The sequence below is a fragment of the Mustela erminea genome, chromosome 21 (genome assembly GCF_009829155.1).
Source record: "Mustela erminea isolate mMusErm1 chromosome 21, mMusErm1.Pri, whole genome shotgun sequence".
NCBI lineage: Eukaryota > Metazoa > Chordata > Mammalia > Carnivora > Mustelidae > Mustela > Mustela erminea.
Window position 1 is genome coordinate 4,661,247 of NC_045634.1, and position 22,877 is coordinate 4,684,123.

General features: G+C 33.3%; 1 protein-coding gene across 3 annotated transcripts in view; it reads left to right on the top strand.

Annotated features, from left to right (window-relative positions):
- Positions 1–22,877, top strand: part of LOC116581945 (disintegrin and metalloproteinase domain-containing protein 18-like) — a 181,568-nt gene that overhangs the window by 85,340 nt on the left and 73,351 nt on the right. For all 3 annotated transcript variants that reach the window (XM_032329289.1, XM_032329290.1, XM_032329291.1), the window contains 2 exons: positions 2,177–2,282; positions 14,065–14,251. In XM_032329289.1, coding sequence (XP_032185180.1) covers positions 2,177–2,282; positions 14,065–14,251 — 293 coding nt within the window. The remainder of the gene's footprint in view (positions 1–2,176; positions 2,283–14,064; positions 14,252–22,877) is intronic.

Here is a 22,877-nt window from a genome sequence, read left to right on the forward strand (position 1 = left end):
AGCTAAATAAGCAAAGCCTCCTAGAATATTAGAACATTAAATAAAACACACGTAAATAAAAACACCGGAGACAGATTTTCAAAGTGTTTAGAAATTTGTCATCAGTAAAATTTTAAAGAGTCCAGTGATCAGAGGTATGACCTGACATCCCCTGCAAAGTATAAGCAAACTCTATGTATCTTGCATCTTATTGAACTAAGAAGTACAATCGCTGATAGTTCTCTTTGGGATCTAGAGGCAGTATATTCCACATGGGGAAGTACTGCTTAGTTTCATCTACTAGATGACATAAAATGTTGCTAATGTTGAGTGAGGCGAAAAACAGAAAAGGGCTCTGCAGCATGTCCAAGCTGCAATGCAAGCAGCCATGCATTCTGAATTATAAAAACACAGTGGCCCCAATAATATCAGAAGTGTAGGTTGTGAGAGAGAAAAAAAAAATTCTGTGTGGGGTTTATACCAAGCTTCTTTGGGAGAATGACAGGGCAGTTCACTAGGCTTCTGGAGCAAGATTGTGCCATCTTAACTGGAGAACCATACCACTTTAACAAAACAATGCTGGTCACACTAGTGACCCCTGTAGAGATAAAGCATTTTGGACAACAAATAACCATGCATTCAGAACTGTACAGCCTAAACTCAGTTACGTCAGACATACTACGTTGAATGGTCAGATAGATAGAATCATTCATTCACCTGGATTCAAGCACAGGCAAAAAGAGAGAGCAAAAGGAAAAAGTCCATAAGCAGGAAATCTAAAACAATACACATTTCTCCTCTTTGCATCTCCTTCCACTCACACCTGTGGATACCTGGGATTTCATCATGACCAAATTACGCAAGAACAAACCAAGGCTTATTTTATACATATGATGGGTCAGTCACTGGTTATAAGTCGGCTGGGGGGAGCAGTAGCCATACTGCAAACTCACTTTGGAGGATGCCTTGAAAGATACTGACCATTTAGTTATCCTTGTCATGTAGAAGGAGAAACAGCCAGAGGTAGATTATAGATAAACTCATGAACAATGACAAAGGGCCTAGTTTCTTGGTGGGGAGCCTGGATATGAAAAGACTAGAAGATTAGAGGCAAGAGTTTTGGGATAGAAATATGTGCGTAGAACATGGAAATGAAAAATAATATGAAGACCTTTGTATTAATCTAACAGATTAACACCCATCAACAAGCACCACCACTGAAGAGACACAGAACAATCAAATAAGCATAATAATTTGGCTAGTTTACACCAGCCAGCAACCATCATTATCCACACCAATGCCAGTAGAATGGACACCTTTCTAGGCTTTCTCAATTTTTTTTTTTATTACTGCCTCTGAAATAACTGATTCTATCCTGAGTTTAGTTTATCTTTTTCTTGAGTACTTTTGCCTTCTGTTCAAATACAGCCAAATTAACAGACAGATTCTGTTTCCCTACTTCTTTGCCTAACACAACATGTTTATTAAGGCTATTATCACCCTTTCAATCATTGAGAAGAGAGTTTCTCCAAGTGTTTCACCCTCACATAGCATAAATTACTCTTCCTTATCCAATGATAATAATTTTCTTATCACCTACTATAAGGCTTCAATTGACAATGCCACATATTTTACAGGAAAATTCCACTTTTATATACCAATTCATGTATTTAATAAAATGGAAACAATCCTAAAATATCTCAGATTTCCATATCCAATACAACTATTCTGCTACTCCATATTACTTTGACAATTATACCTAGACAGACAAATGAACCTCTACTTAAAAGATTGCTTATTTCCCATCAGAAAAAAAAAGGAGAATGTAACATTTTTGTTCTATTCACAAGTCCCACAATACTTTCTGCTCATAAGTGAGATATTCAAATCTCTCATTTCATTGAGAAGGTCAAATCACAAGGTCAAGTCTAATATTCTTTGGATGAGGCAGTTTGCATTCTCACAGAGGCAGCAAATTATTTTTAACAATAATTTAATTTTACTACAATAGATATAATTATTTTCTGTTTTTTGTTAGATAATTATTTCTTTCTACTTGCATTAACAGTATACACACAGGAAAAAAAGAATGACTTTTTTCTTTATATTTTATTTATGAACTAAGTTTGTTTTTTATGAACAAAAAATTTAATTTGGATTAAGAATAATAATTTGATAGACATCTTTACATTTTTAGGTGCTCAAGGTGCTCCATTTGCCTGTTTCAAAGAAATTAATTCCCACGTTGACAAATCTGGAAACTGTGGTTTTAAAAATTCACAACCATTACCTTGTGATCAGAAGTATGTATATAGAAATTAATTTTTATTGAGTCGTAAAAATTATAGCTTTCTTGTCAATAGACACTAAAGAGTAATGGACAGTAAACTGTATATCAGGAGAAAAATTTTCAAGTAACATTATATATATTGTTCTTCAGTATAATTCAGTTTTCTTTTTTGCTGTTTTTTTTTTCCCAGATATAGTCTAATAATGAGACTAAACCAAAAAAAAAGGGGGGGGGGGAGCTGATGCTTATCTTATTACCAGAGGTAGGAAGTTGGCCAAAAACCAGAAACTTATACACTATCTTGAGATTTAAAACTGAGTTTTTTTTTAATTTAGGTAATAATCCTAAGGCTTTGATTTTTAAAACATAAAATTATTGAGAGGAGTAAGTTTCCTTCTTTTGTTTTTGTTGTTTGTTTCCAAAATACTGATATGTAAAGTGTGGCAGTACCTATGAAGACTTAATTGGGAGTACTAGAATATTTTTAAGGGATTTATGAACTCCAATAAAGGACAGCTTAATCCATAACAAATACTTCCTGAATTTCATAAAAGTATTGAAAACAAAAGAATCAAAAAGAATAATAATAACAACAGAGAGGAAGTTGACCAAGATGGCAATATAGGAGGTTCTGGAATTTTACTCCTACCACAGAAACACTGCATGTTCATGTACACAGGGAACAATTACTTCTGAAAGAAATCCAGAAAATATCTGAGACTTCTACGCACTGAGCAAATGAGGAAATACACTGAAACGGGCAGATATATACTCTCTTCCTAAACCCTACAACTGGCCCAGCACCATGCAGTTGGAAGGGAACTCCCAACTGCAGCTTCTTCCTGAGGAGCAAAGGATTTGGACTCCGCATTTAGTGTCCCAATATGTACAACACCTCCCTGTCTTAAAAAGGAAAGAAAAAGAGTGAAGATTGCTTAAGGAACTCAAGGAACACCACTAAAGAGAGCATTATACACACTACAGGAGTAACAGAATGGAAAGAGAGCAAGAAAAGGACAGAAAGGTTATTCAAAGCAATACTGGGTGAAAATTTCCCTAACCTGGGAGAAAGAGACAGATACTCTGATCCAGGAAACCCAGGGAAACAAAAAGATGAATCAAAAATCCCCACAGCAAGATATGTTAAAATTAAACTGTCAAAGATTAAAAACAAAAGAATCTTAAAAGCATCAAGAGAAAAGTAACTTGATAGGTACAAGAGAACATGAAAAAATTATAAGTAGGTTTTCAGCAGAAATCTGCATGCCAGAAGAGAGTGAGATGTTAGAATTTTCCAGTCAAGCAAAAGCTGAAGTTCATCACAAGACCAGCCTTACAAGAAATGACAAAGGTGGTTCTTTAAGACAAAATGAAAGGATACTAATTAGAAAAAGAAAACATATAAATGAACGAAACCCACAAGAAATAGCAAATAAATAGTTTAAATCAGAATATCCTAATGTAGTATAGTGGGGGTAAATCACTCACACTCTAGTTTAAGATTATAGAACAAAAACATAAAAATAACTAAACTACCATAAGTTGTTAATTTATAAATACTATTAAAAAAAACACATTGTGAGCACAAAAATACAAATGTATAGGAGGAGTGTAAGAATGTAGAGCTTTTATATGTGTTCAGTTTTTATCAACTAAGATTGATTGTTACAAATATAAGCTGTTTTATGTAAACTTCCTGACAAACAGAAAGCAAAAACTGAAAGTAGATACACATAAGATAAAAAAGAATTGTATGGAATCAAAGCATAAAACTACAGAAAATAAAATCATAGAGGGAGACAATAAAAGAGGAGTAAAGGAACAAAGGAATTACAAAACAACCAAAAAACAATTTACAAAACTGCAATAGTAAGTCCCTATCTATCAGAAATATAAATAGACTATGTTCTCCAATCAAAATACATAAAGTGACTGAATGCATAATCAAACAAGAGCCAACAGGGGTGGCTGGTGGCTCAGTAGGTTAAACACCTGCATTTAGCTCAGGTCATGATCCCAGGCTCCCTCCTCAACAAGGAGTCCACTTCTCCCTCTGTGCCTCCCCCTGCTTTTGCTGTCTTTTTCTCTCAAATAAATAAATAAATAAATAAATAAAAATAAATTTTAAAAAGACTTAGAAATATGTTGCTTTCAAAGAACTTCCGCTTTACAACACACCGAATGAAAGTGAAATTGGAAAAAGGTAATCCATGCAAAATGTGAATAAAAACAAAATAAATCAAACAAAACAAACAAACAACAACAATGAAAAGCCAAAAGAAAAAGCACAGATAGCTATACTTATATCAGACAAAATGACTTTAAGCCAAAGACTATATAATAAGAGACAAAAACGTCATTATATATAATGATAAAGGGATCAATTCATCAAGGCAATGTACCAGTAAGTATTTTTGTACCAAACGTAGGAGCACCAAAGTATATAAAGCAAATATCGATAGTTTGAATGGAAAAACATAGAACAATACAATAATGGTTGGGACCTTCAATACTCCACTTTCAACAATGGATAGATAGATCATCCAGACGGAAAGTCAGTAAGGAAACATCAGCCTTAAACTACCTATTGGACCCAATGGACTTAACAGACATTCATAGAACATTCCATCCAGCAGCTAAGTACATTCTTCTTAAGTGCACAGAGGCTTTCTTCAGGAGAGCATATGTTAGGCCACAAAAAAAGTCAATAAATGTAAGAAGATGGAAACAATATCAAACATCTATTCCAACCATAATAGTATGAAACTAGAAATTAATTCCCAGAAGAAAACTGGAAAATTCACAAGCTTGTGTGGAACAAACAACATGCTACTAAACAACCAAGTCATAAAAGAAATAAGAAGAGAAGTAAAAAAATAAAAAAATTAAAAAAAAAAACCTTGAAAAAATGGAAATGGATACACAACATACCAGATGTTTGATGTAGCAAAGCAGTTGTAAGAAGGAAGTTTATTGTGATAAATTTCCACATTAAATAGAAGAAAGGTACAAAATACCTCAAATTCTAGAAAGAAGAATAACCTATGCATAACTTGAGTAGAAGAAAGAAAATAGCATAGAATGGAAAGAAATGAGACTAAAAAGTCAATAGAAAAGATAAATGAGGTCTTTCATCCATTTAGAGTTTATCTTTGTGTATGGTGTAAGAGAATGCTCCAGTTTTATTCTTCTATATATAGCTGTCCAATTTCCCCAGCACCATTTATTGAAGAGACTATCTTTTTTTCCACTGGATATTTTTTCCTACTTTGTCGAAGATTAGTTGACCAGAGTTTAGGGTCTATATCTGGGCTCTCTATTCTGTTCCATTGGTCTATGTGTCTGTTTTTGTGCCAGTACCATGCTTTGTATGATCACAGCTTTGTAATACAGTATGAAATCAGGCAACGTGATGCGCCCAGCTTTGTTTTTCTTTTTCAATATTTCCTTAGTGATTTGGGGTCTCTTCTGGTTTTGTACAAATTTTAGGATTGTTTGTTCCAGCATTTTGAAGAATGGTATTGGTATTTTGATTGGGATGGTGTTGAAAGTATAGATACCTCTGGGCAACATATTCATTTTAATGACATTTATTCTTCCGATCCATGACCATCGAATGTTTTCCCATCTTTTTGTGTTTTCTTCAATTTCTCTTTTTTAAAAAGATTTTATTTATTCATTTGACAGACAGAGATCACAAGTGGGCAGAGAGGCAGGTAGAGAGAGAGAGGAAGGGATGCAGGCTCCCTGCTGAGCAGAGAGCCCCGATGTGGGGCTCGATCCCAGGACCCTGAGATCATGACCTGAGCTGAAGGCAGGGGCTTTAACCTACTGAGCCACCCAGGCACCTCTATTCAATTTCTTTTATGAGTATTTTGTAGTTCCTAGTGTATAGATCCTTTACCTCTTTGGTTAGATTTATTCCTATATTTTGGATTTGGGTGCTATTGTAAATGGAATTGATTCTCTAATTTCTCTTTCTACAGGTTCATTGTTATTGTATAAGAAAGCAACTGATTTTTGTATCCTGCCACATTACTGAATTGCTGTATGAGTTCTAGTAGTTTGGGGGTGGAGTCTTTGGGTTTTCCATATAAAATGTCATGTCATCTGCGAATAGAGAGAGTTTGAATTCTTTGCCAATTTGAATACCTTTTATTTCTTTTTGTTGTCTTATTGCTGTTGCTAGGACTTCTAGTACTATGTTGAACAACAGTAGTGAGAGTGAACATCCTTGTCGTGTTCCGGATCTCAAAGGGAAGGCTGTCAGCTTTTCCCCATTGAGGATGATGTTTGCTGTGGGTTTTTCCAGATTGATTTTATGAAGTTGAGGAATGTTCCCTCTATCCCTATACTCTGAAGTGTTTTAATCAGGAACAGATGCTGTATCTTGTCAAATGCTTTTTCTGCATCAATTGAGAGGACCATATGGTTCTTCTCTCTTCTCTTAATGATTTGTTCTATCACATTGATTTGCAAATGTTGAACCACCCTTGCATCCCATGGATAAGTCCCACCTGGTCATGGTGTATAATCTTTTTAATGTACTGTTAGATCTTGCTGAGAATCTTGCATCCATATTCATCAGGAATATTGGTCTGAAATCTTCCTTTTTGGTGGGGTCTTTGCCTGGTTTTGGGATCAAGGTAATGCTTGCCTCATAGAAGGAAGTTTTCCTTTTGTTTCTATTTTATGAAACAGCCTCAGGAAAATGGGTATTATTTCTTCTTTAGATTTTTGGTAGAATTCCCCAGGGAATCCATCAGACCCTGGACTCTTGTTTTTTTGGGAGGTTTTTGATCACTGCTCCAATCTCATTATTAGATGTTCATCTATCCAGGTTGCCAATTTCTTCCTGATTCAGTTTTGGAAGCTTATAGGTTTCCAGGAATGCATCCATTTCTTTTAGGTTGCTTAACTTTTTGGCATATAGCTGTCGATAATAATTTCTGATGATTGTTTCTATTTCCTTGATGTTATTCATGATCTCTCCCCTTTCATTCATAATTTTATTAGTTTGGACCTTTCTCTCTCTCTCTCTTTTTGTATAAGTCTCTCTCTTTTTGTGTAAGTCTGGCCATTCTTTCAATGTACCAACTTCTTGTTTTATTAATGCATTCTACTGTATTTCTGGTTTCTAATTCATTGATCTCTGCTCTAATCTTATTTCCCTTCTTGTGCATGCATTAGGTTTGATTTGTTGTTGATTCTCACAGAATGGAAGAAGATATTTGCAAATGACTCCATAGACAAAGGGCCAATATCCAAGATCTATAAAGAACTTCTCCATCTCAACACCTAAAAACAGATAATCATGTCAAAAAATGGGCAGAAGACATGAACAGACACTTCTCCAAAGAAGACATACAAATGACTCACAGACACATGAAATACTGTTTATCATCATTAGCCAGCAGGGAAATTAAAATCAAAACCACATTGAGATACCACCTTACACCAGTTAGAATGGGAAAACTACACAAGGCAAGAAACAACACATGTTGGAGAAGTTGTGGAGAGAGGGGAACCCTCTTGCACTGTTGGTAGGGATGCAAATTGTTGCAACCACTTTGAAAAACAGTGTGGAGATTACTCCAAAAATTAAAAACAGAGCTACCCTATGACCCAACAATTACACTACTGGGTATTTATCCCAAAGATATAGATGTAGTAAAAAGAATTGTCATATGCACCCTAACCTCCATAGCAGCAATGTCCACAATACAAAAAATGTGGAAAGAGCCAAAATGCCCTTCAGCAGACAAATGATTAAAGAAGATGTGGTCCATATACACAAAGTAATATTACTCAGCCATCAGAAAGGATGAATACCCAACTTTTACATCAACATAGATGGGAATGGAGAAGATTATGCTAAGTGAAGTAAGTCAAACAGAGAAAGTCAATTATCATATGGTGTCACTTATTTGTGGAACATAAGGAATAGCATGGAAAATTAGGAGAAGGAAAAAATGAGGGGGGAGAAATCAAAGTGAGAGATGAACCATGAGATAATATGGACTCTGGGAAACAAATGGAGGGTTTTAGAAGGGAAGGGGGTGACAGGATGGGTAAGCTTGGTGATAGGTATTAAGGAGGACACAGAGTCCATGGAGTACTGGGTGTTAAATGCAAACAATGAATCATGGAACACTGCATCAAAAATTAATGATACACTATATGGTGCTAACAACACAATAAAAAATGACCATGATTGAAGTATTAAAAACAGGGGAAAAAAGAAAAGATCAATTATACTGAAAGTTGATGAAAACATCAATAAAATTGATCAACCACTAACTAGATCTACTGAGAAAAAAGAAATATGACTCAAATAGCTAAAATTGGAAATGAAAGAGAAGACATTATAAATGATATCACAGAAACAAAAAGGATCATAAGAAATAACTATGAATGGTCAAATTAGTCAAGGTAGAAGAAATGGATAATTAACCTAGACAGACACAATATACCAAGGGAATCATGAATGAATAAAAAATCTTAACTGAGCAAATGAGAGTGAATAATTAGTCAAAAACCTCCTCAAAAACAAAATTCCAGATTCAGATGTCCCATTGGTGAGTTCTGATAAGCATTTAAATGATCAATAGCAATCCTTGTCAAAATCTTTTAAAAACCTAAAGAGGAAAAAACACTTCTGAAGTCATTTTACAAAGCTAGTATTATTATTATAATAACAAAGCTGGGCAAGCATATTACAAGAAGAGAAATAATAGGCCAATACAACACAGATGCAAAAATCCTCAACAAAATATTAGAAAATTAATTAAGGAGTACATTAAAAGGGGGATGCCTGGGTAGCTCAGTTGGTTGAGCACCCAACTCTTGATTTCAGCTCAGGTCATGATCTCAGGATTGTGAGATTGAATTGGGACTCGATCAGCATAGAGCCCTCTTAAGATTCTCTCTCTGCCCCTCCCCTCTTGCTCTCTCTTTCTCTCTCAAAAAGAAAAAGTACATTAAAACGATCACACATCATGATCAAGTGACATTTATTCCAGTGATGAAGGGATGGAGCACCCTCCACAAATCAATCACTATGTTATACCACATTAACAAAATAAAGTATAAAAACCACATGATTATCTCGACAGGTATGGAAAAAGCATTTGACAAAATTAAACATTTTATTATAAAAACATATTTGTATAGCAGGATTGTACCTCAACATGATAAAAGTCATATATGACAATTCTGCAGCTAACATTATATTAAAGGTGGCAGCTCAAAATTTTTCCTCCAAGACCAAGAAAAAGACAAGGATTCATTCTCTTGTTACTTCTATTTGAAATAATGCTACAAATACCAGTCATAACAATTAGGCAAGAAGAATAAGAGGCATCCAAATAAGAAAGAAAGAAGCCTAGTGGTGGGTAATAAAGAGAGCACGTGTCGCACAGAGCACTGGGTGTGGTGCATAAACAATGAATCTTGAAACACTGAGAAAATAAAATTAAATTTAAAATAAAGAAAGAAGTAAAATTGTCTGTTGTAGTTGATACAGTCTTACATGTGGGAAACACATGTGGAAACCACAAAAATGTTAGAGCTAGTATAAAAATTCAGTAAAGTTGCAGGACACAATTTCAATATATAAAAATTATTTGCATTTCTATAACACTAATAATGGAAAGAGAACTATTGGAAAAGGAAATTAATAATCCCACTTATAATAACATCATAAAAAATAAAATACTTGGATATGAATTTGTCCAAGGAAGTGAAAGATATATGTATTGAAAACTATAAGAAATTGAAAAAATAAATTGAAGAACACAATAAATATGAAGACATTCTATGCTGATGGATTGGAAGAATTAATATTGTTAAAATATCTCTGCTACCCAAGGTATGTACAGAGTCAATGCAATCCCTATCAAAATTCCAGTGTCATTTTTTACAGAAATAGACAAAAGAATTTAAATTATATGAAACCACAAAAGACCCCAAAGATCCAGAGTGATATTGAGAAAGAAAAACAAAACGTCACACTTCTTGATTTGAAACTGTACCAAAAAACTATAGTTATTAAAAAAAAAAAAACTATAGTACTTAAAAGAATATGATATTGGCACAAAAACTGGCATATATTAGTGGAATAGAATAGGCAGTCTAAAAATAAATACATACATGTACAATTGATTAATTTTCAACAAAGAGACCAAGATTATACAATGATAGTCTGTTCAATAAATCACGTTGAGAAATTGGGATATCAATCTCACAAATACACAAATATTAACTAAAGTGGAAAAAAGACTTGAATTTAAGATATGAATATGTACAACTCCTAAAGGAAAATACACATGATAATTTCCATGAAAGTGGTCTTGGCAATAATTTTTTATTGTCACTGAAAGCAAAAGCAGAAAAAAAATTACACAAGTCGGAGTACAGCAAACTAAAAATCTTTAACTTAGCAAGTGAAATCATCCACAAAATGAAAATTCAAACTATGGAATGGAAGAAAACCTTTGCAAACCAAATATCTGATAAGGAGTGATATTTAAAATAGGCAAGATATCTTCCAACTCAACAATAAGAAAAAAAAAATTTTAATGGGCAAAGGACCAGAACAAACATTTTTCCAAGGATATGTGTATGGTCAACAAGTACATGAGAAAATATTCAGCATCACTAATCATCAAGGAAATGCATGTCAAAACTACAAAAAGATATCAAATCACATCTGTTAGTATAGCTATTATAAACTACAAAAAGATATCAAATCACATCTGTTAGTATAGCTATTATAACAATGGATAACAAACGCTGGCAAAGATGTAAGAAATAGAGAGCCTTCATATAGTGTTTATGGGAATGTAAACCGTATAACCACTATGAAAAATAATTTGGAGTATCTTCAAAAAATTAAAAATAGAACCACCATGTGATCTATCAGTCTCACTTCTAACTGTAATGAAAAGAAATGAAATCAATATTTTGAGTCAATTTAAGTACAGCATGATTCATAATAGCCAAGGTATGGAAACAATCTACATGTCCCGCAACAGGCAAATGGATCAGAAAAGTATTATGTATAAAGTGAAATATTGCTCAGCTTTAAAAAGAAGAAAATCTTGATATTTGTGACAACATGGATGTACCTAGACATCTATATGCTAAGTGAAATGACCCAGACAATGACAAATAATAGTACCACTTACATGTGGAATTAAAAAGAAAGTTAAACTCCTATAAACAGAGAGTAGAAAAATAGTTGTCAGTGAGAAATAGAGGTAAGTTAATAAAAGGGTACCAATTTTCAGTTTTAAGATGACTAAACTCCAAGGATCTAATGTATAATATATGGTGACTATAGTTGATAACACTGTATTATATAATTGACATTTTCTAAGAGAGTAGAACTTAAATGTTCTCAGACAATAAAAGATAAATAAATGACGTGATTAATGTGTTACATCAATGGGGAGAATCATTTCATAATATATACCTATATCAAATCATCACTTTGTACATTTTAAATGTCTTACAAGTTTGTTAATTGTACCCCAATAAAGCTGGAAGAGCACAGGAACATAAACATGTCCTGGAGATCTACTACACAACATAGTTACTACAACTAAAAAGATGCTAATTTGCTAAGTGGTAGTAGTTATATTAAGTGATTTTGCCACAAAATATTTTAAAATAATATAATAAATAAAATTATTTATTATTATTATTATTATTATTACACAAAGGCAGGAGGAAACTTTGGGAAGTAAAGGCTATGTGTATGTCCATGACAATACTGATAGATTCATGAGTGTGTTTTTATCCCCAAATTCATCACATTGTTTACATTAAATATGTATAGATTATAAATGTTAATTATAACTTAAAGTGGCTTAAAAAATAGTTATAGATCCCAAATTCAAGAAATAAGGGAATGGAGAGAGAATATAAAAATATTCAGGATCAAGTGATCCAGGGAGAAGCAGAATTTTCCTTAACTTCCAAAGACATGATCAGGAAAAATTTGTAAAACCCTTTGGTAAGCACAACATTCAGCATGCTTATAAAACAAAACAAAACAAAACAAAATACCTTGCTTCCTTCATGAAGATTACAAATAGCCAAAGAAAACGTCTAGTTGGGTGGGACTAAGATTGTATCCACCACTTTGCATCCACATGAATTTACTATGACATATAGAGGATGCAGAATTTCCCACATGCCGCAATGTTAAGACTATTAGATTGAAAGATAATCTCTGGAATCACAAAATAGTGATGAGGAGACATCTGATAAGGAGATCCATATAAGCTCCAAAAGACAAGATTTAGTCAATCACACCTTGTTAGACACTAATACAGAACACCAGTTATCAGGAGGACTCAGTTATACCACAGTGGATGACAACAAAAATAGGAGGTAGAGATAAACCAGTTATGCTTAATCTCTCTCTCTGAAGGCCAGAAGGCATGTCAACTACCCTTGGCCTACGATTATTTGTGGAAGTATGGACAGAAAAGGTGGAAGAAACTGTGAAACTCTAGCAAGCACAACTTACCCAGATTTCATGGTGCATACATTTTCCTGAAATAAAATCACCAGCACAATTCATCTGCTCTAAGCAGACTGATTCCTTTCCAGAAAAGAAAAGCCTGCTATTTTCAAGAATTCAACCATAAATGCAAATTCTGAGAGAAACGATTTTGGAGGAAGAATTTGTAATAAATAACCAGACTAGAAAGAGACCTACTATGAAAAGCTGGTTTAAGACATATGCTATAGAAAGTGGAGCTGCAACCAAAAGAAGTATCTAGATCCAAGATAGAAAATTTTTGCCAGGAAGAAGAAAAGCTTGAAAAGAGATTTGAACTTTGGCTCCCAGTTTCACTTGAGTCTTTTACCTCATTGTGCCATTAACCTAATCTCTGTGATGTTAAAAGAAACTAAAGTGGTCTTTTAGGACAAATGGATAAAATTTTCTAAGGGAAGACTTTTGAAGAAATCATAAGGACATGCTTGACAAGCACATATCGATAGTCAAGAATAGTTGTTTCTATTGAAAATGAGAATTGATATATTTGAGTGACTCCATGAGCAAGAAATGACATAGATTACTTTCCAGGGCATGGTCTAGGAATATTGTATGCCTTTAGAGAAGGCAGTATTCTGTCCAGTGATAGATTATGAATGGCTAAATAAACTGTTTATGGGATAATGTTTGGTATGCTTGTGGCATAAAGAAGATCTCAAGTTTCTTAATTCTCAAGTGAGGTGCAGAACCAGTGCAAGTATCAGCATGTTGGAAAAATCTTGGGATCAATGTGAAGAGTGTGTATACTAAGAGATGTACTGATTAAAGTTCATGGTAGGGACAATGGACATTAACAGAAGGGGCTCAAAATATATAGAGTTAATAAATGCAACCAGCTACCCTCAGGAAATGTTGGGTAACAAATGACCAGACTGGCCTAGTGGTATCAAAGTAGAGGCAGGTGATGAATTTTCCCAAAGAATGTGGTGAAATATGATGAATGGCCTAGGTCAACTGGAGGCTAGACAAAACCTTGAGTTCTGAAATAGGAAATGAGGTTACGACTGCAAATTTGAGTTTAGTGTACAGTATTCAATTCAGTTCCAGTGCTAATGACTGGATTGTATTCAGTTGTTGTGCACCATAGGATAATATTATCTTGGCATTTTTTTTCTGCCAAAAGTTTTATACCACATATTAAACAATATTAGTGTTATATAATACCTATTTGGAAGTTGGTATCATTAAAAGACAAAATGATAGGGTTTTTTTTTTTTCATTTCAGGGATGTTCTCTGTGGAAAATTAGCTTGTGTTTGGCCACTTAAGAATTATAAAAATGATGTTCAATCTGCAGTTTATTCATATATTCAAGGACATGAATGCATATCTGTAGCTACTGGGTCATCAGTGAGATCAGATGGAAGAGATTATGCCTATGTAGCTGATGGAACTGTTTGTGGTACACAAATGGTAACAAAACATGTTCATTTATATTTAGCTGTGTTATATTATGTAATTATCAAATACTATATCCATAATGACTGTCACAGTTATACTGAATGGATTTGAACCTGGTGCTGTAAATTATTTTCCATACAATATTGAAAATATAATTAAACTAGGTCTCAGCTATCCAATAACTTTGCTTTTTGGTTGTTATAACCTGTCATAACCTTGTTAACATGTTATGTCAACATGACATAAAAGGTCATGTTATAACCTGTCAACTTCTCGTCTTTCATGAGAAGATATGTATGTGTTTTAAGCACAGCATTCCACTAAAATGAGAGATGATTTTTTTAATTAGATCTTTGAATTATAACAAATTTAAGAATTCTGAGCTTTCAGCTTTTCCTGCTTCACAAAGAAGCATAACTGAGCTTTTATATTTCCTAAACCATCTGTTTACATTTATAATCAGAGTATAAATGTGAGACGTTTGGAAGAACCAAATAAGAAGTCTATACCAGGAAAGCATGGTTATAGTGATGTACAAGCTTATATCCATATGCATATATACATACATGTAAGCATTTGCACTTTTATATGCATACAATAAAGGGAGAAAAAAGATGATTTCATTCAGAGGTTCTAGTCAATTTGGAAGTACAAGTGCACACATTCCAGAAACTATAAGGCATCTGAGATTTAAAGTAGCAACTGTAAATCAGTGTGCTACATATAAATGACATTCTAACTTACTTGTTGAATTAAAAATAAAACAAAACCTTGAAATGACAAATCGTTTAGCCAATTCTTTTTTATTTTATAATGTATGTTCATTTAATTTTTATTCAGGTATGTTTGACATAAAAATTATATTAGTTTCAGGTGTATAACACAATTTAACATCATATACATTGTGATATGATCACGACAATAAGTCTATAGTCCATCATCGTCAATACATTATTGACTCTATTCCTCATGCTGTGCATTATATCCCCATGACTTATTTTATACCTCTATGCTTGTACTTTTTAATCCCCTTCACCTCTTTTGCTCTACACAAACACTTTCCCTCTGACAACCACTGATCTGTTCTCTGTGACTGTAAGTCTGGGTTTTATTTTGATTGCTTTGCTCTTTAGAATTATAAAGGTGAAGCTATATGGTATTTGTTTTTCTCTCTCTTACTTATTTCATTAGTTTAATAACCTTAAGTTTCATCCACGTTGTCACAAATACCAAGATTTTATTATCTTTTGTGGTTAAGTAGTAATTCATTGTATATATATATACCACATCTTTATCCATTCATTTATGGATGGACATTTGGGTTGCTTACATATCTTGGCTAATGCTGCAATCAACAGAGTGGTACACATACCTTTTTGAATTAGTGTTTTTATTTTCTTCAGATGGATATCCAGGAGTAGAATTACTAGATCATATGGTAGTTCTATCTTTAATATTTTTAAATTTAATTTTATTTTTTCACTGTATCTTTAATACTTTGAGGAAACTCCATACTATTTTTCATAGGGATTGCACCAATTTACACTCCTACCAATAATGCACAAGATAGTCCTTTTCTCCATATCCTCACCAACACTTATTATTTCTTGTCTTTTTGCTTCTAGCCATTGTGACAACTGTAAAGTGATACTTCGCCATAGTCCTGATTTGTATTATCCTGATGAGTAGTGATGCTGACCATATTTTCATGTGCCTGTTGGCCATCTCTATACATTTTTTGGAAAAATGTATTCAGATTTTTTTCCTTTTTTTAATCAGAATTTTTTGGTTATTGAGCTGCATGTGCTCTTTATATATTTTGGATCTGAGACCCTTATTGTACATATGATTTGGAAATATCTTTTTTCAGTAGGTTTTTGATTTTTTATTTTGTATCTTTTTATTTTGCAATTGTTTCCTTCACTGTGCAAAAGCTTTTTAGTTTTGATGGAGTTCCATTTGTTTCTTTTTACTTTTGTTTCTCTTGCCTTTGATGTCAGATTCCAAAAATATTTTTAAGACTGTGTCAAGGAGCTTATCACCTATGTTTCCTTCTAGGAATTTTATGATTTCAGATATTACATTCAAGTCTTTACTATATGTTGAGTTAATTTTTGTACATGTTAAGATGATGGTCCAGTTTTATTCTTTTGCATGTAGCTGTTAGTTTTCCCAACATTATATTTTGAAGACATTATACTTTCCTAATGTATATTTTTGTCTCCTTCATTGTGAATTAATTGACATACATGCATAGGCTTCTTTTTCTTTTCAGTTGGTTTATATGCCTATCTTGATTTCTGTACCACACTGTTTTATTTGCTATAGTTCTGTAGTCTAGTTTGAAAATAGAAAATGTGGTGTCTCCAGCCTTGTTTTTCTTTTTGAGGATGGATTTGTCAGTTCACTGTCATCTGTGATTCCATACAAATTTTAAACTAATTCTTGTTTCCATTTTGGTGATGAATGTCTTTGGAGATTTGATAGGCATTGAATTTAATCTGCAGATTGCTTTGGGTAGTAGTGATATTTTAACAATATTTATTCTTCCACTGCATGAGCACAGAACATCTTTCTATTTATTTGTGTCATCTTCAATTTCATTCATCAATGTCCTATTGTTTTTTTAGCATACAGGTCTTTCACCTCCTTGGTTAAATTTTATCTCTAGGTATTCTTTTTGATGAGTTATCAGTGGAATTTTTTTTTTAACTTCTCTTTCTGATAGTTTATTAGCATGTAGAAAACACAACAGGTGTTTTTATATTGATTTTTTTTTTATCCTACAACTTTACTGAATTTAGCTCTAACAGTTTTGTGGTAGAGTCTTTAGGGTTTCCCCTTTTTTAAATATTTATTTATTTTAGAAAGAAAGGGAGAGTGTGTGCAAGTGGGGGTAGGAGCAGAGGGAGAGGAACAAGCAGACTCTGCACTGAACATGGAGCCCAATATGGAGCTTCATCCCAGGACCCTGCAATCATGACCTGAGCAGAAATTAAGAGTCGGATGCTTAACTGACTGAGCCACCCAGGTGCCCCAAGGATTTCTATATATAATATCATATCATCTGATAATAGTTAGTTTTACTTCTTCCTGTCTACTTTCTATGTCTTTTATTTGTTTTTGTTGTCTAATTGTTGTGGCTAGAACTTCCAATACTATGTTAACTAAAAATTGTCTTGTTCTTAGTCTTAGGGGTAAAATTTTCAGCTTTCCATCATAGAGTATGATATTAGCTGTAGATTTGTCATATACGGAATTTATTATGTTAGGGTATGTACCATCTATAGACATGTTGTTGAGAGTTTTTATCATAAATGGATGATGAATTTTGTCAAATTTTCTTCTGTATCCATTAAGATGATCATATTTTTTTCTTTTATTTTGTTAATTTGGTATCTCCCCTTAATTGATTTGCTGTTCCTGCATCACTGGAATAAATTCCACTTGATTATGGTATATAATTCTTTTAATGTATTGTTGAATGCAACTTGCCAATATTTTATTAAGAATTTTTCTATCTATATTCATCAGGGATATTTGGAATACATTTATTTTCTTGTCATGTTCTTGTCTGGTTTTAGTATCAGGGTAATGCTGGCTTTGTAAAATGAGATTGAAAATATCTTTTCCTCTCCAATTTTTTGGAAGAGTTTGAAAAGGATATGTAGTAAATCTTCTTTGAGATTTTGGTAGAATTTACCATTAAAGATATCTGGTCCCAAATTTTTGTTTACTGAGGGTTTTTTTTTTTAATCACTGAATCAAATTTCTTATTAGTAATTGATCTATCCAGATTTTCTATTTTATTTATTTATTCATTTATTTGAGGGAGAGAGTGAGAAAGGAAAGAGAGAAGAGAACACACAAGCAGGGGAGGGCCCAGGGGAGGAGAAAGAATCTCAAGCAGACTCCATGCTCAGCACAGAACTGAATGTGGGGCTTGATCTTGTGACACAAAGAACAAAAGTTAAGAGTCTGAACATAAACCAAGAGTCAAGAGTCAGACACTTAACCAATTAAGTCACCCAGACACTCATAGATTTTATGGGGTTTCTTAATGAGTTAGTACTGACAGATTATAAGTTTCTAAGAACTTATCCATTTCTTGTAAGTTGCCCAATTTACTACTGTAAAATCGGTCATCGTAGTCTCCTATGATTCTTTGTATTTCTATGATAGGAGTTGTAATTTCTCTTTCATATCTAATTTTATTTACTTGAGCACTCTTTTTCTTGGTGAGTCTAACTAAACATTTGTCAGTTTTGTTTACTTCAAAGAATTAGCTCTTAGTTTTATTAATATTTTCTTTTTTTTAATTTTTAATTTTTTTTTATAAACATACAATGTATTTTTATCCCCAGGGGTACAGGTCTGTGAATCGCCAGGTTTACACATTTCACAGCACTCACCAAAGCACATACCCTCCCCAGTGTCCATAACCCCACCCCCCTTCATCCAGCCCCCCTCCCCCAGCACCCCTCAGTTTGTTTTGTGAGATTAAGAGTCACTTATGGTTTGTCTCCCTCCCAATCCCATCTTGTTTCATTTATTCTTCTCCTATTCCCTTAACCCCCCATGTTAATATTTTCTATTGCCATTTTAGTCTTTGGTTCGTTTATTTTAGCTCTGATCTCTATTATTTCCTTCCTTCTACTAACTTTGGCCTTACTCTTTTCTTTTTCTAATTCCTTTATGTGTAAGGCTAAATTATTTACTTGAGATTTCTCTTGTTTCTTGTGATAGACCTGTATTGCTATTAACTTCCTCTTATAACTTCCTCTTATAACTGTTTTTTTGCACCATCCCATACATTTTGGTAAGCTGTATATCTGTTTTTATTTGTCTCAGGATTTTTAAAATTTCTTTTCTGATTTCTTTTATGATCCAGTAGTTGTTAAGCAACATTTATTTAATCTCCATATATTTCTGTTTTTTCTAGTTTTCTTGGGATTGATTTCTGGTTTCACACCATTGTGGTAAGAGCAGATGCTAATATGATTTCCATTTTCTTGAGTTTACTGAGTCTTGTTTCATGGCATAACATGTGATCTATCTTGAAGAATATTCCATATACACTTGACAAAAATGTTTATTTCGCTCCTTTTGGTGGAATATTCTCTCTACAACTTTTAAGTCCATCTGCTCTATGTGATGTTTAATGCTGATTCCCTTTTTAAATTTTCTGTCTAGATGATGTATTCATTGATTTTAGTGGGATGTTAGTGTCCTACACTTACTGTATTTCTGTCAGTTTCTCCTTTTAGTTCTATTAATATTGTTATGTATTTTGGTGTCTCTATATTAGTTGCATATATATTTATAGATACTACATCTTTCTTGATTGGCCCCTTTATCATTCTATAGTGTCTTTGTCTTTTATTATAGCCTTTGTTTAATGTCTGTCTGTTAAGACTATACTTATCTTAATGACCACTGAGTAACATAAGATATACAAATCTTAATGAGTATTGAGTAACAACATACTGTTGAAGCACTCTGTTGTACAGCTGAAAATAATATAATACTGTAAGTTCATTACAGTGGAATTAAAATTTAAAAATAAAAAAGACTATCTGTCTGATATGAATCTAGCTATACCAGCTTTCTTTGCTATCTTTCTCCATTCCTACATTTTCAATATGTGAGTGTCCTTACTTCTGAAAGAAATCCCTTGAAGGCAATGTATAGATGTGTTATGTTATTTTATGCATTCAGTCACTCTCTGACTTTTGATTAAAGGATTTAGGCCAATTACATATAATGTAACTATTGACACATATGTACTCATTCCTATTTCATTCATTGTTTTCTGGCTGTTATTGTAGTTTGTCTCCTTTTCTGTCTATTCTCCCTTGGTGTTTTGATAATTTTCTTAAGTGTATGTTTACATGTCTTCCTCATTTTCTTTTGTGTGTTTAGTATAAATTTTTGCCTTCTGGTTACCATAATGTTTACATATATCTTCCTCTGTATAGCAACTTAAATTTGAATATGTTCTAAAACTTTGAATTTTTGATCCCCACATTTTATATTATTGATGTCACATTTTACTTCCTTTTTATTCTACATATCCCTTATCTAATTATTACAGCTTTAGTTAATTTTGCTACTTTAATCTTTTGACATTCATAAAGTAGCTTTATAACTATTAGTTGACTGCCTTTATTTATTTTTTGCATGAGATTTTTACTTCTGTATGTTTTTCTGTTATTAATTACTGTTATTTCTTTTCAGCTTTAATAAGTCCCTTTAACATTTCTTGTAAGGCTTGTTTGGTAATCACAAACTCCTTTAGCTTTTGCTTGTCTTAAAGACTCTTTACCATTTCTTCAATTCTGGTTGTTAATCTTGCTGGTAGGAGTATTCTTGGATGGAATGAAATGTCATGCCACTTCCTCATGGCCTGAAAAAGAATCTTAGTTAACAAATTATTAATATTATATATATTATACATTTATTGTATATATTATATAATTATATTATATTATTATTATATATTAGTTTCAGTTGTATAATTTAATGATTCCACACTTAATTACAATACCCAGGGCTCATCACAACTAGTGCACTCCTTAATCCCTATCACCAATTTAACCAATCCTCCAACTGACCTCTCTGAAAACAATTAGTGTGTTCTCTATAGTTTAGAGCCTTTCTGTTGGTATGCCTCTTTTTTTCCCCTATAGTCATTTGTTTTGTTTCTTAAATTCCACATGTGAGTGAAATCATATGGTATTTCTCTTTCTTTGACTGACTTATTTCACTAAACACAATACTCTCTAACTCCATCCATGTTGTTTCAGGTTACAAGATTTCATTATTTTATGGCTGAATTATATTTCATGCTATATATATATATATATATATATATATATACTACATCTTCTTTATCCATTCATCAGTTGATGGACATGGGTGCTTCAATAGTTTGGCTATCGTAGATAATGCTGCTATAAACATTGGACTACATTTATCCCTCTGAATTAGATTTTTGTATTCTTTAGGTAAACACCTAATAATACAATTGCTGGATCATTTTAATTATGATGTGTCTTGGTGTGGATTGCTTTAGGTTCATCTTATTTGGAACTCTCTGAGCTTCTTGGACCTTGATGTCTCTTTCCTTCCCTTGGTTATGAAAAATTTCACTTGTTATATTCTCAAACAAGTTTTCTGTCCCTTGATCTCTCTGTTCTCCTTCTGGAACACCAATAATGCAAATGTTATTCTGCTTCATGTTGTCTTAAAGGTCTCATGTTTTCTTCATTTCTTAAAGTTTTTTTTTTTTTTTTCCTTTTTGCTGGTCGGTCTGGATGAGTTACATTGCTTTGTCTTCTATTTCACCCAGTCTATTGTTAAAACCTCTTGTGAATTTTTTTTTAGTTATTTTATGCTTCACTCTGTGACTTTTATTTAGTATTCTTAGATTTTCTTTTTTTTTTTTTTTTTTGTTATTGTGACTTTCTCACTATGTTCATTCATCTGCCAAGTTAAGTGAGCATTTTATGACCATTATTTTGAGTTCCTTATCTGGTAGGTTACTTATCTTTGTATAACTTAGGAGTCTTTTCCTGTGTTGTTATTTTCTTTTTTCTTGTTCCTTGTTTTGGGTTACAGTTCTCTGTTTCCTAATTTTGCTTGACTCTCTATGTTAGTTTCTGTGTATTATTTTTTAAAGATTTTATTTATTTTTGTGACACAAAGAGACACAGTGAGAGAGGGAACACAAGCAAGAGGAGTGGTAGAGGGAGATGAAGTCTTCCTGCTGAGTAGGGACCCCGATGTGGGCTCAATCCCAGGACCCTGGGATCATGACCTGAGCCAAAGGCAGATGCTTAATGACTGAGCCACCCAGGCATTCATATTTCTAGCTACTTCTCTCAATCTGGAAGGAGTGACTTTGTGTACATGATCAACTTTCTTTTTTAACTTTACCCTAACTATTGACTATCTCTCAAATCTTTGTGATTGTCTAACCACCTGATTTATTCTTGATTAATTCCTATTTCTGAGTGTGTACCAAGACCTCTCAGTATTCAATGGGAGGAATCTCATTTAGTGCCTACTTTCAGGTTAATTGGAAACCAGACCCTTAGGCAAATATGTAAATATGTAAAATGTGAACATATGTGTACAGTCCTATGGGAATGCAGTTATAATCCCTGCTGGTGTCTTGTCCAGAAGAACTGGAAGTATCCTTAGGGTGATAGTTGCAAAAATTGAGGTTGTAGATAAGTGCATACGCTCCTTTCTGGAGCAGTAGTGAGGCCCAGAAAGTGCATAAGGATGTGCTTACATTGCCTGGAGTGATTCCTTAGCCTCATTGTATGGAGGAGATTTGAAAACTGTCCCTCAGGCTGAAGTTCCATATTTGACAAACAGACTTTTTCCACAGGAAGACTGGGGTTGTGTTTCAGTCTATTGTCTGTATATTAACCTAGGTGTGGTGACCAACCAAGAACTGTGTTTCCAATTATCATATTCCCGTTGATATTAGGGTGCCAGCCTCCTTGGTCACCAGAATCAGGTAGATCAAAGGGAATTTCTTTTTGTGAATTATCCACACGTACTGGATTTAGATATACAGCTGGAGAGTGTAGAGATTGGAGCATATTTGCTGGCTTAAGAAAGGCAG